At 36.5% G+C, this 14450-nt stretch overlaps 3 protein-coding genes across 3 annotated transcripts in view; 1 reads left to right on the top strand and 2 right to left on the bottom strand.

The window, feature by feature from the left end:
* Positions 1–746: 746 nt before the first annotated feature.
* Positions 747–4132, bottom strand: mettl6 (methyltransferase like 6). Its single transcript, XM_004078332.4, has 5 exons — positions 3654–4132; positions 3126–3260; positions 2645–2815; positions 1537–1678; positions 747–1296 (listed from the first exon to the last, which is right to left on the bottom strand). The coding sequence occupies exons 1-5, from the start codon at positions 3924–3926 to the stop codon at positions 1142–1144; spliced, it is 876 nt and encodes a 291-aa protein (XP_004078380.1). The 5' UTR covers positions 3927–4132; the 3' UTR covers positions 747–1141.
* A 243-nt stretch (positions 4133–4375) lies between these two features.
* Positions 4376–9887, top strand: eaf1 (ELL associated factor 1). The gene is made up of 6 exons (XM_004078463.4): positions 4376–4624; positions 5974–6068; positions 6404–6540; positions 6668–6840; positions 7000–7221; positions 7423–9887. The coding sequence occupies exons 1-6, from the start codon at positions 4522–4524 to the stop codon at positions 7470–7472; spliced, it is 780 nt and encodes a 259-aa protein (XP_004078511.1). The 5' UTR covers positions 4376–4521; the 3' UTR covers positions 7473–9887.
* Positions 9888–11581: 1694 nt separating this feature from the next.
* The window catches only part of bmper (BMP binding endothelial regulator), a 38208-nt gene continuing 35339 nt past the window's right edge, over positions 11582–14450 (bottom strand). The window contains exons 15-16 of the mRNA XM_004078462.4: positions 14084–14214; positions 11582–12764 (exon numbers count right to left, since the gene is read on the bottom strand). Coding sequence (XP_004078510.1) covers positions 12583–12764; positions 14084–14214 — 313 coding nt within the window. The 3' untranslated portion in view covers positions 11582–12582. The remainder of the gene's footprint in view (positions 12765–14083; positions 14215–14450) is intronic.

Genomic DNA, 14450 nt, shown 5'->3' with positions numbered 1-14450 from the left:
GTGATGGTATGGGATTGTTTAGCTGGATCCAGGGTTGGCGTCTTGTCCAGAGGGTTCGATGGTTTGCCATTAGGGGGAGACGGGGGCAACCCGTGAATCAGGACATGGGTTTCTACATGATACCTCTAAAGCTGAGGGACGACATTCCAAGTGCCGGAACAGGATTTTGTCAGCATTGGAAACTAAAGCTCCCACAGCTGAGGCAGGCTTGGGGAGATTGTTTTCTGGCAGGGATCCCTCAGAGAGTCTGAAAGGAAGTCTGTCTCCACATGTGGTGTGGAAGATGGATTTTAAACTAAGGCACAGGAAAATGTACTACGGTGTGACGCTGCATCATTTCAATAAAGCACAGTATAGAAGGACGTGTCCCTTCTGTTGCATGTTCCTGAGACAGTGGAAGACATGTTTCTGTTGTCCTGCTCAGGGCAAAGTTCAGGTGTGGTCTTGAGAGAAATCTAGGGATTGGGGATGGGCTTTCTACTTTGGGGTTCAAAAAGAGCAGAGACCGGGATGGAAGCTAGTGGATCTGCTGTGGTTTAAGTTTAGAGAACATTTAAGTCTATAAACTGATTCCAGAAGATTTTTGTTCCTTTTCCACTTTCAAAGTTCTATAAGGCATCACACTAAATCATTTTCCACAAAAAACTATAAGGTGTTCAAAAACTTTTGCCTGCCAGTGTTTGTCTGAGTCAAATGAAACAGAAGATTAAAACTATTGAAATCAATAAAGGTTCACCTGAACTCCGTTGAAAGGGCAAACATTTTTTATTGTACAAATGTTTCAATATTTGCTCACAAAACAGAGAATCCTCAGAGAAATATTGAACGTGTTAAACTCTTGTCAGAGGTTAGGAAAAGGCCTACTGATGTGCAAGGCTTTAATATTTTACAGTTTTTGAATTTTTACAGGAACAAGATCATCTTTTAAACGGCTAAAGAAATGTGCACATTTTCCAAGCTAGAATGCAGTTTACGTAGTTCTTCTCCCTCATTTTCTTAATTTCACAGAAAAATCGTTTAAAAAATCTCATCGTGTGAATGTTGTGCTGCCAAGTTTCATGATTTTTTCCTTTCATGTCTGAGCAGTTCAAAGTTCTGAACATTTCTCCAGAATAAAACAAATATAAAAATCCTAGACACATCAGGAAACTTGAGGCAGAGCGGCTTTGGTGAATTTACTCTGCAAAAAGACTCTCTGGACGCAAAGCCCTTCCTTCTTGTTGACCGTTTCTCTCAGGACGTAGTCGTTCACCACAGACACAAAGCCAGCCTCTTTAAACAGCTGAGCCAGATGCTCTGACAAAAGATCAAGAGTAAATATGTCAAAATGAAGCAACAAGACATAAAGAGGTGAAAGATAATGAAGGAATTTACAGACAAAAATGTACTAAATGATCAATATAGTTAGAATACCTGTTCAAGCTTTGCTATTTAATTTCAGAGTATTCTTACCATCTATAGATATGGTAGATTTTCTGTCACAAATCATCAACAAACATTTTCATATACTGGAAGCTAAAATATGAAACAACTTACCCTTTGAGAAGAAGTAGGACCGGGTTCCATCCTGACGGACGTAGAAGTTTTCCCCGAGCTTGCTGCCGGCTTTAAAGCGGAGCATGGCGTGGTCATGCAGGCCGTAGTCCCTGAACAACACGACGCCGCCAGGCTTCAACACCTTTATTCCACATGCAAAGAACATACAAAGGTTTCAGTTTATATACATATATATAGAGATAGATATATAGAATGTTATCAAGAAAAAAACTGTTTATATGCAGCATAACAAGAAAAGAAAAAAAAGAGTAAAAAGGTATGAATTAAATTTTAAACTTTGCTGAAAGTAAAAAACAAAAGTTTTTGAGACTTTCTAGAGATGACATGTCCGGTCAGGGGAAATTGATTTGATTCCTTTTTGATTTTATATATTAGGTCTAAAGGCATCTGGAACCATCGTTATGAAGAAGACATTTTTGACTTGGTAAGTTTTAAAGGACCAAAATGATGCCTGCAGGTTCACCCTGCTCATTAAAGCTTGTAAACATGTCAGTCTGAAGTCAGAATAAGTGAATCAGTCCTTATTTCCTAAGCACTTTACAACACCACCAAGGTGCCTAAGTGCTTTACAAGAAAAAGTCAGATAATTTTTGTTTTAGCAGTTTAAGAACAAAAATATTAAAACTGCATAAAGCAATATATATAAAAGACAGATAAAAAAAGAGGAAAGGAAAATAATGAGCCACCAACTACTGAGTATTAAAAGTCTAAATAGTGAAGTCTTCAGTTGAAGTTTATAACTGTTTAGGTGTGATATCAAATGCAGCTCTGGAGGAATATTATTCCATAACTGGGAGCCGGTAAAGAAACAACAGAGTCAGTGAAAATTATGACCACATTCTTTCTTGGTCTTGGTTGAAAAACCAACTAAATCTGAAGCAATCAGTCTTTTAGTCGTTACTACACCATGTGACAACAAACATTTGGACACGTGTTGCTTGTATTTTTACGTGTTTCTTATTGAAATGTTGAATAACAAACAAAAGTGCAACAGACCTTAATTTTTATTCTTGAACATCACCTGAAACATCTCATTTCTAAAACAGCAGGAAAATGAAGCTTTCCATTCTTTTCTCTTTGCTACTACCTTGTTAATGTTCTCCAAAGCCAGCTTCATCTTCTCTGGATGAACGGCGGACAGGACGAAGATAAGAGTGACAACATCCACGCTTCCCTCCGGAACATTTCCTGTCAGATCATCTTTGGTTAAATCACACTGGAAGGCACAACAGCGCTCAGGGCAGTATAGAGGGTTTTGCTGTAAAATAAAAGAACAAAAAAGTGTTATTTATACCATAAAGTTGATGTAGTTCCCTTTTTCTAAGTTATAGAAAGTGCCTCAAGATGGTTTGAAACTTCTACAGATGAAAAAATTAACATCTTTAGTGACAATTTGTGTGATATTTACAAAATAAAGAAAATACTTTGGTACTCAGTTTTACATAAGTTCAAATAAAAAAACTTTCTAAAATGAAGCAATATAAAGGAGGAAAAAAGGGAAGAAAATATAGGACAAGGCTTATAAAGACATTATAATAAGAACAAAGTTGTTGTGGGAAATGCCTCACTTTTACAAACTCAACAGCTCGTGGGGAGAAGTCACAGGCGTAAACAAATATGTTGAGGTCGTCCTCCAGCAAAGGAAAGAGGCAGTTTCCCACGCCGCAGCCAGCTTCCAACAAAACCAACTTCTGGGACTCAAACTGTGAAGCAAAGCACAAGAATAACTGGACATTAGTTTAATAAGCTTGTTTGGCCATCTGACCTACAATATTTTTCAGCATCTTAAACTTTAAAGAAGCATAAATAGAGTATAGTTTAATATTTTAATATTACATTTAAGTAATTAATGTGAATATATTATTCATATTAATATATTTTAATTTATTAATTAATATATGATTTAGGGTTTTAAAAAATGGCGTAATTACTAGATAATTTAACATTTATAAATAATCTGAAGAAGAAGAAAGAAATCCCTATTTGATAGATAGAATGTTCTACATGTTAAATAGAAGATTATTTATTTTGTGAGTATAAAACAAGAAATAGAAACAGATGAAGACTGGTAAGTCCATGTATAAAAGTAATCTTACCTCACGACACTCTTTGAGTTCTTCAAATTCCCTGGTTGTCCAGTGTCTGTCTTTGAAGAAATTTGTGGCGTTTCTTTTGTAAAACAAGTCCCAGTTTTTTCGAGCTTCTTTCTCCAGTTTTATTTGTTTGAACTCAGATACAAGAACTCGCTCAGTTTTGAATCTACCCTGCTCCTCCTGGGTTAAATCTCTGGAGGAAGATGTTTTCGTTTGTCCGGACAGGCATGTTGGTGTGTCGTCCGTAGACTCGGTATCTTCGGCTCGGTTCATCATATTTCCACGCTGCTTTAAAGTTTTTGGAGATTTTTTTCCGTCTTTCTTTGTACAAAGTCATTAATTTACGACATTTTCAGTTGTTATTCCTGAACATTTATGCAGTTTATTACGTTTTCAATAAAACAATATAAAATAAAAGGTTGAATAAGCTAAATCTACAATAAAAAACCCTACTTCAATTTCAAACAATTCTTTTCATTTCCTCTGTTGTGTACGTTCACGAAATCCTTCCGATGAGTGCACGTAATTGCATTCCGCGTTGCCATCTGGCTTTTTATATAAATTGTTTATGAAACTAAAATGTACTAAAATAATTCTGTTTGATAAAAAACTAATCTAAATGCAAATTATCATTTAATAAGACAACCAAGTTTTATCACAGTTTTTGCCGCCGTCTGATCTTAGAGGTAGTTCATAGTCGAACCAAAATCAAAAGAGAGCACAGTGACGTCAGGGATGTTTTGCTAACTGTTAGCTTCTGCAGCTAGTTTTATCTTCCAGTTGGATTATCCTGTTTCTTCCCAGTTGCGACTGTTAGCTCACTTCTTATTACCAATATACGTAAATGTTAGACTTTTAGACAAACTGAACCATGAACGGTAGTACAAACCCGCTGCTGGACAAAGAGGAGCATGTTTTGAAGCTCGGAGAAAGCTTTGAGAAGAGGCCAAAATCTTCCTTTCACACCATCCGATGTGAGCGTGAGACCGCGTTGTGTTTACAAGACCTTTAAGTTCTTAACAAACTCTGGAGTGCGGCTGGTTATCTGCTGTAAATGTAGAGGCTCTCTCTCCAAGACTCTCTTCAATACTTTTCAGTCATTTGAAGATAAAAGCAGTTTGTTTTTTTGGTTGAGCTTTTACACTTTATGCTATTAACTACCCAATACTTATTTTACTACACCAAAGTTTATCTAATTTTTTGTGAGAAACAAGTTTTTTATATTTGCCTCCAACCAGGACTCATTTTTTAGCCTCCAGCTCCACATGGAGTGGCAATTGAAATTCTCCTTCAAAATAAAATGCAGATCCTATCTGTTGTAATAAACACAATCTGGATTGTTGGGGCATAAATGCTGAATAAAACAACTGGATGCAGGGACAACGGTTTATAGTCTTCATCGTGTTTCTTGTTCAGTGTGGTATTTAGAGATATCCAGTTTTTCTCAGAGGATTCGTGTTGCTTTATTGAAGTAGATGTTTGAAGTAGATGTTTCACAATATAGGATTTATTATTGATACCAAAACACTTTTATTGTGACGCCTAGGCTTGGAATTGCATTTTATTTACACTAAAAAGCTTTTCTGTTTACTTTTATTAAAAAAATTCATACTGTTATTCACTCAGGTTCAATCATATTGTTTCCATGACCAGTTATGTGAAGACAGTTTGAAAAATGTAAACAAAAATTAAAATAGAAATGCAAAAAAAAGAAACGATTCAATTGCTTTGAGTCAAAGCCTGTGTTGTATTTTGAACTTGTGTGTCAAAATAGACTTTGGCTGGACTTGGGAGAGAAACCATCCGTGTTACAGAGCTGTTGTAGTAAAAGGGTTTTATGATGCATGTGATGTCCTATTTTAAACACTGACCTCCCCGCGTCACAGTATTCCATTTACTCATTAGTTCACTTTTAGATCTCAGTAAAAGTCACCTTGGGGCATTCTCCGGAGAAAGTGGTCATGTTAAATTCAAACTTTGAATGCAATTGATTTATAGTGTTATAAAACATATTCAATTTGTTTTGTACAGAACAAAAAATTATCTGTATTAAATTAGCATTTTATCTCATTTATTATAGTTGATAGAATTACAAATGCAGCCAGGGAAAACAACCCACATTATTTTTTTCATCTTATGCTAGTATGAAATTACTGTAATTGCTTTTTTGTATTTTGGTTGTTTTTCCCTTCCAGGTAGTTATTCTCCAACTGTAATTATAATTCCATATATGTGTGAATGCCAGTTCACGGTGTTTCCCTCTAAATAAAAAAATAGGCAATCAGGGAGAACACAAATTTGACTCGATACATTTCATTTCCAGATGACTTCAAACCAGCATCGATTGACACCAGCTGTGAAGGGAAGCTACAGGTCGGAAAAGGAGATGAAGTTACAATAACGTTACCTCATATTCCAGTAAGGCTTTCCTCTTTTTAACAATCTGGTCAGAGATGCATGCACATCATGATCTGCCTGATCTCTGCTGACTCATGTTTTCTGTCACAAAAAGGTCTGACAGCTGTTTTGATCAGTCACAGTGCAGTCAAAAAATCTAAGCAATCATGTGTCTAAAAAAATTATGTTCTGAATGTATCCTAGAATTGTGACTGAAAAAGTCTGTTTATCTTCACTATAACACTGCTCTTGAACAAGATGATGTAGTTTTTTTGATTTTGATGTAACCTTCTAAAAGGGCCCTTTTCCAAGCTTTAAATACATAAAACTGCAACTACCTGTTCTTTGTCTTTCAGGGCTCCACACCTCCAATGACAGTATTTAAAGGAAACAAGCGACCGTATCAAAAGGATTGCGTGCTCATCATTAATCATGACACGGGCGAATTTGTACTGGAGAAGCTCAGCAGCAGCATCCAGGTTAAGAAAACAAGGTGGGATGTCAGTGTCCTGGTTTCCAGAGTCCTGCTGACTTTGGGTAGTAGATGTGTATTGTCTATAAGATCTTTAAATTGCTCAAGATGAGGAAAAGTTGGCTGATGTATGTATCTGTGCGAACAGAGCGGAGGGCAGCAGTAAGATCCAGGCTCGGATTGAGCAGCAGTCGGTTCGTTCCAGCCAGCCCGGCTCTCAGTTCCGAGCCCCAACCAAGCCGGGAACTGGGATCAAAACATCCCCATCCCCATCTAAGGACAACCCCTCTCCAGAGCCTCAGCTGGACGACATTAAGAGAGGTGAGGAGGTTCCTGCACTGTTGGTGTTTTACAAAGTCATGATTTCTCAGAAAAAACCCTGCTAAAGATGACAAAGAATGAAAAACATTTGGACAAATGTGAGTACAAAAAAAGACAAGACCTTGAAATATGAAATGCTGATCTTGCTGCTGTCGACAGAGCTGCGGGCAGAGGTGGAGATGATTGAACAGATGAGCAGCAGCGGCAGCAGCAGCTCCTCAGACTCAGCCAGCTCCTCGGGGAGCGGCGACGACAGCAGCAGCAGCGACGGCGAGGGCGATGCTCCCCGGCCGCTCAGCCAGAACTCCCCCAGCCGCAACCCCATGGCCAACGGAGGGATGGAGCGCCAGCAGGGCAACAACCAGCTCATGAACACACTTCGTGAGTACTTCAGGACTAGGCTTTGATTTAAGATTCAAAGTTATTCCCACGTGACATCGTCTTTGGGGTTTCAAACCTACCACATTATGTTGGGAGATATCATTCCTTCAAAAGTAGTTTAGTTGACACTTGTACGTGCACATAAAGCTGTTGAAGTAAATCACAGTAAACTACTTTGTCGTTTGGTTTTTATCTTCACAGGAAATGACCTTCAGCTCAGTGAATCGGGCAGCGACAGTGACGATGACTGAACTCTTTGGGTCAGTCTCCACCCCCTCCTCCTGCCCCTCCTTTTCTCTACCTGGTTCTCTTGCCCCTTTGCTGTGATAATTGACCTTATGTTTTGAATCATGGTTTTAACTGTGCTGTTTTTTATTTGATTATATTTTAGTACGTCCTTTTAATGTATTGAAGAAAAACTCTAGTTTTACCTGAAAAGCTTAGAAGATTATATATATTAGTGCTCATACATATTTTCGTTACTGAAGGAAGCTAGTTTTATTTACTGGTTTCATCTATTTTTGATGGATTTGTTTGGTGAGGGAAGCTACAGAGGTATTATTCAGATAATATGTAGACATTTTGGTGCAAATCTGTTTGTAAAGATTTAGCATCTTCTCTTTTGTCTGGACAAAAAAGCAAGATTCTTGTTTAAATTTCTATTTTAACAACTTCTTGTGCATTTCACCCTGCAGCACATTCCAAAATAGGCTTAGAGACGGGTTAAAAAATGAAAAATCTGGTGATGAAAAGTGGAATAATGACTTCCTGCACACAGAGGCTTGAATATCATTGGCATCAAAGACGAGAATAAGTTCCTCTTATAATTGCTTAGATATTCTAGAGTTCCTCAGAAAAAGGCATTTTAAAGGGAAATCATGAAATTTATTTGGAGAAAAATTTAAATCCTTATATTCATTTGAAAAATAAAACAGTTTTCCTCCAAATTTAAAATTTGTCCCAAAAAAAGCTTATGTTTCAAGTAAGTTTAAAACTTTTTGCAAAAACAGCAACATAAAAGTTGTGTGAAAGTAAAACCGTACCACCTTTTATTTTGGAATGGTTTACAGCTCTGAAATGCATTTAACAAAGGAAATACAACTGACAGATTTAGTAAAAATGCATAGTTTTGAGTTTTTTAGGAAGAATTTAGGTTCTGTTTTTTTTAACTCTGCGCTGAATATGTGACACATGATAAATGTGTTTTTTGATGAACATTACATTCATAAAATGAAAAACCTATAACAGTATAGGCTAAATCTGGAAAATTATCTTTCCCTATAAATACAAGAGACTTTTTTTGCTTCTTTCGTCGAAAACCAGTCATATTCCAGGTTGATTACAAACAGACAGATGCATCATTTTGCTAATTTTCCTTTTACCTCACAGTGGCAGTAAAGACTCAAATAACTGCAAACAAACACATAGATTTTATATTTTATAGCAGTTTTACTGAAAGTATAGTGAACCTGGTGTGGTTTAGCACTTCTAACAAAACCCAGTTGGTGCTTGACTACAATCCACATTTCCTGCATTGAAAAACACTTTTGATGTCTCAACAATGTGTGATCTAAACATTTGCTTTGTGCTTGGTCAAGATAAACTATGACAAGTAATGAGAATTAAAAGGAAAGTACCTTGAAGTAAAAATATTAAGTCAAAATCGAAAACGGGATCAGAAATGTAGTTATGCACGTTTTTGTGTTCAAATGCAGTATTTTTGGAAAGATGTCTTACTTTCATCCCAAAAGTTTCCATAACTGTGTACCTCTCAAAGCCTTACAGCATTACATTGAAAAGACAAACAAGAGTGAATGTTTTATCTTAAAAAAACAAAACAAAAAGCCAAAGACATGACATTTTTGTCCTGACAGGTGTGTAGTGTTGTGTCGGCGTGTCACCGTGTGTAACTATACTCTTTCAGTGTAAACAATGCTAACGTCTGTGATTTTATCTGCTGACATTTCTCACTGTTTTTTTTTTTTCACAGAATAACTCAAGTTTAATTGTAAATTGTAGTTAATCACAACTTAACATGATTTTTTTTTTCCTTAGGCAGTTTTATTTGTTTTTTTCCCCAACCATCCAAAATATTAGAAGAAACAAAACCTAAGCTAAAATAACAGGTTGGAAGTGTTGGAAAGGTAAATGTTGTACACCTTTGTCAGAACATACTTACCCTACATTTTATTATTGCTGTAAAAAATGTATTTGAGCCTTTTGTCTGCAAAATGAAGTTTTCCACTCATCAACCTACCATTGATACTCGTGTTTCAGAGAAAAAAACTGTAAAAAAAAACGTTGTTTTCTTTTGCAAGTTCCTGTTTTGAGTGTTTACCTGTAAGTACGGCGTGTTTGTGATCCTTTCATTGTAGCTGTGCTCATCTCCGGACGCACATTTATGGAAAATGTTCTTTTCATTGTGGAAGAGACTGTAGCCGAATACGGTTGTCTGCAACTTGACATACCTAACATGTAAACAGGGAAATATTTCACATGCATAGCATGAGGTTCAAGTATTATTTCGGAACTATTTTCCTGGATCGACATGAAAGACACATGGGAAAATACGATGGTGGCAAAATTGCCTACTTACAGATGATGTTAAATTCTAGAAATTTAAAAAAAAGCAAGTCTATAAATAAATAACTGTTGCATTGCAGAAATGTTTAGAATTGTTCTTTGCTCTTGCGTGAACCTATTTTTTTTAAATTCATTTTACAAAGGGTTCTTCTGTAAATTATGTGGTCAGGAAGCTGTCCTCCATAGCCTAGGTTTTAACCTAGCCTTTATCCTCTGTTATCCTCAAGTAATCATCTTTAATTTGACGTGAATCCTGGAAGACACAACATACAATTATGATAAACAGCTCATTTTTGAGCAACATTATTTTCCAAAAGGTGATTGGAAGGAGATACTTTTTGCCCTGTAATCTCCTTGGGTGAAAGGGGAGAAATGGGAACCCAAACAGAGAATAGAAGCCTGCTGGTGTTTACAGTGAACAGCAGACAGAAAAATGTTAATGAAATGATCAAGAAAAAGATTTTTAAAAAGTCTTGAAGCAGTTGGAATAACAGGCAGGTGGTCTTGTCGGTAATCACACCCTAAGTGTTCAGCATATTTATTATTATTATAATATCCTCTAAAAGGGTTCATCCTCATCTGCTGTCCTGTTCTACTCCGTATGAGTGGCTAAATTACAGAAGTGCACAAACACAACACAATTCTGTGACACAAAAGATCTCAAGCAGACTTTTGTTGTCTTGTAGACTCATTAGGCGCTTCAGTTTTTGTCTTTTAAGGGGTAAATTGTAAGTATTGTGCAATTTAGCAAATTTTAAATTCCATCAAATACTTTGATAGTGATAATTGGATTTTTATATTTGTGCAAATTTACTGTAAGGAACACGACAGTTATCTGTTGGTACATTGTTTCTCACAAAAGTCTTTTTACAAAAAGCTTAAATATTTAAAGTGCCACACACTCAGAATTTGTACATGTTTGGCTAAAAGAGTATAAAAAAAGAACAAAAAAAAGAAATTTAATTGGTAAAAAACAAAATAAGATAATCCCCCCCCCAATCTTTTCCCATCCTTTTAACAAAGATACAAGGTTGTCTTGCAATACAGTGTCACCTTGTTTATCGTGGGGGTTACGTTCTAAAAATAACCAGCGATAGGTGAAATCACAGATGTTTAGCCCTTGTGCTATCTTAGAAGACCCCACCCTTACATTGACGTGTTCTCCCTACCATGACAAAGGTGGATAAAGGTGGAAAGATTTCATGTAATCTATGGACACCAGTTAGGTTCATAAATCATTGAAGAAAACAGGTTCTGCGCACTGTCTAGTGGGTCTAGATGACCCAACTCCCAATGGTAAAGTGCCTAGGATAGCACAAGGGTTACACTCAGTAAAACTTATTATACACTTTTCTCTGACTTTCTCTCTTCTGTTTAAACTCTTAAAGTTCAAACCTTTATTGAAAAATAAGTCTGGTATAATAGAATAAAAACAAAGATCTCCTTATGATCTAAGATTTGTGTACATTTGGAAAGCTGAAGGCGTTCACGTCACAGATATTGATCAACAAGGTTTGCAACCAATCAGGATGCAGAAAACAGTTCGTTGGGGGAAAAAAAGGTTTTAAGTTGTACTGAAAAAAAGCGAGGGAGCACTGTACTTTGATTTTGTTGTAAAAGTTTTTTTTCCCCCAAAGCAATGTGAAAACCGACAAATCCGCTTCTTACTGACGATAAGTCAGTAAGAAGCACTAAGAAAAAAACAAAACAATAAAATGTACGTGCAAAAAAAAATCTGGTTTTATTGTACTTTTCCTAATTTAAACGTTATTTTATGTTTTTCTGTATAATTGTGATTCATTGTATATATTTTCCATATTTGTGACACTCCTGTCATTCCATAGATTTTGCTTTTGTGTTATTTATAGTCATAAATCTATAAATTCACATTTATTTAGTTTCTTTGTTTTCCTAACAAGACTTTCCACGTAATTCCAAATAATAAAGATGGCAGTCAGAAGTAAACCTTAAAAAAAAGATTATATTGCTGTTTTTTTTTAAATAATTCCTATCAAGTGAAACATATGTTTACACGAATACCTTCAGTTTGTTTTTTTTCCACAACGCCCTGTACACAAAGCATAATACATTACAGTACTTTTTCCCTGCGGTGGTGCAACAGCTGAGTCACATTTGAGCATTTTCCTCTTCAAACAGTAACACTAAAGTACACAACAAATACATAAATAGCTTTTGTTTCCCTTTAAAACTTTTATAAAGCAATTATATTCATGAATCTGGCTCTTGCTACAACATGTCAATTATCTGATATATAAATTAAAGTCAACAACAAATATCAATAATAATATCATGGCAATAATAAAATAACAGCTGTCGTGTGTGTCTTTTTCCATATAAATCTGCTTAGCTTACAGTATGAAATGATGGAAGTCATTTCCATATTGAATCCTGCTACACAGAGTCCCACTTCAGTGCAGGAAATCATGCCATGCTAGGCTTTAGGAGGAGTCCTTTAGCCCAACGTTTGCTCAGATATGCTAGACGCCTTGACTTTATGGTCCATCTGAGATATAATAATCGCCTCTTGTGTTGGGCATCACATGAGGGGAAAAAAAAGACTTTAGGGGCTGGCAGTTTGTGGCAATGATCAGCCTTCAGTCTGTTCCCACACAGCACCTCCAACACTGAAAAACACCTATAGCAAAGTTCTGGATTTTGGAGCACCTGATTGGTTGAGCTGAGGCCCTTTAGAGTCCTAAAGTCGCCGTGGCTGCTCGAGGCACACTCGTTGCCCCCGTCTCACCGGGATAACAAAGGTCACCGTCCGGGGCAGGCTGTGGGTTTAATGCAGCGTCCATGGAAGAGCACCAGGTTGGCGGGGCAGTGGCAGCCAGCCACACAGGGCTTCTGACACGGGCCGATCTCATTCCAGTTATCACAGGTTTTAGTGCAACCAGGACCGCAGGTGTCGTACACGGCATCGTGTTTACACTGGGTGGCTGTTAAGGGAAGGAAGGTAGGGAAAAAGATGGAGGAGGTGAACCAACGATCAATAACTTCATGTCTTAACATGCTGCACCACAAATACAGAAGAAACCATTGACAAATTTGTTAGAAATGATGGGAAAATTCCTGCCAGACATGTGTCTAAGATGTAAGACTCTCTGTAAACAAATAAACAAATGAAAATGTTGTTTCTCCATCACAGTGTAAAAATAAAAGCAGGGTGATGTTTTGAGGATGTAATAGAAGGTTAGTGACTTTTTCTAAATGTTTTTTCATAATCAGTACCAATAAAGTTTGATAGTCCCACTCCGATCATTTTTGAGGTATTTTCCGTGTTCCCGGTGGTCTTTTAATTATTCTTATAATGTTTTTAGCCTAAATCAAAAACCTGTTGTTTTCTAGGACATAGTTTCTGCAGAGGGGCAGTATAGTTCATTAGAAATTCGCCTCTGAGATTTCACTCAGAAATGCAAGTTTGAGCTTAATTTTCCTAATAAAAATGTCCTCCATCATCATTAAAATGCCACAAGAACATGTTAAAAACAGAAAACAAATTTTTTATCTAAACAGTTAAATAAAGTTATCACACATTGGCAGATTAAGGTTTAATAGTCTGAAAGGATTTAATAAATGTTATATTCCTGATCAAAACAAAGTTGCAAACTGCTCATTTTTGGGGGTTTATTCGATAATATATCCCACCAAACAATAAAATGCTTGATACCAATGGCAAATTTTGAGTACATGTGCTTACACTTTTACATATGGCACACTTAAACTACTGTGCAGAAGTTGATTCAAGAAAATATCTGGCAGGTGGATGCTGTTGTATTATATCATATTTTTCCCCCAAAATATTAAAAACACATGAAATGTTAAAATAGTTCAGAACTCAAGACACAGAACACATTCACAGTGGTACTGCATTAGGTCTCTCTCCGATTACATTAGTGTTTTTGGGGTTTTTAACATGTTCTTGTGGCATTTTTCTCATTATGGATGACATATACAAAGAAAATTCTGCTTAAAATTGCATTTCTCATATTTCTTTATTCAAATTGCTGTGAATCACCAGCAGACAGCCAACAGTCTAGCCCGCAAATAATAGGGAAATATCTAATGATCTACTGCCGCTCTGCAGAAACTATGTCTTGGAAAACACACAGGTTTTTAGATTTAGGCAAAAAACGGTATAATCATAATTAAAAGACCACTGGGAATGCTTTGAAAATAGATGAAACGATGATCGGAGTGGGTCTTTGAACCCATTAGACCCTTCCCACATGCCCCCCCTATAAATGGAGTCACTAACCCATACAAACGTTGTCCGGTTTCCATTGAACCACCACTCCCTCCCTTTCACAGGCCCGGCTGTAAGCGATGAATGACTCACAGTAGCAATTTTTATGGATGGGACACTCACACATGTCTGTAATACATGACCTGCAGACAGAAAATTTTGGACATACTGTAGGTGAGATCCAGATTCAGAAAAGAAGAAGAGGAATTCACTGATTCATGGTCTGTATTTCCTGTTTAAAGTAGCTACCTAATAATTAAAAGTATAAGAAAAGTAAAATTCTCTATAAGCTGATGAGGATATGTTCCTCTGTACTGATGTAACATTGGACTTTTTTACAAATCTGAAAAAAACAATTTAGTACTTTCCCTTAAATAAA

Source organism: Oryzias latipes, chromosome 16, assembly GCF_002234675.1.
Source record: "Oryzias latipes chromosome 16, ASM223467v1".
NCBI classification, from domain to species: domain Eukaryota; kingdom Metazoa; phylum Chordata; class Actinopteri; order Beloniformes; family Adrianichthyidae; genus Oryzias; species Oryzias latipes.
Note: the sequence above shows the minus strand (reverse complement) of the source record. Positions and strands in the feature narration are given on the sequence as shown.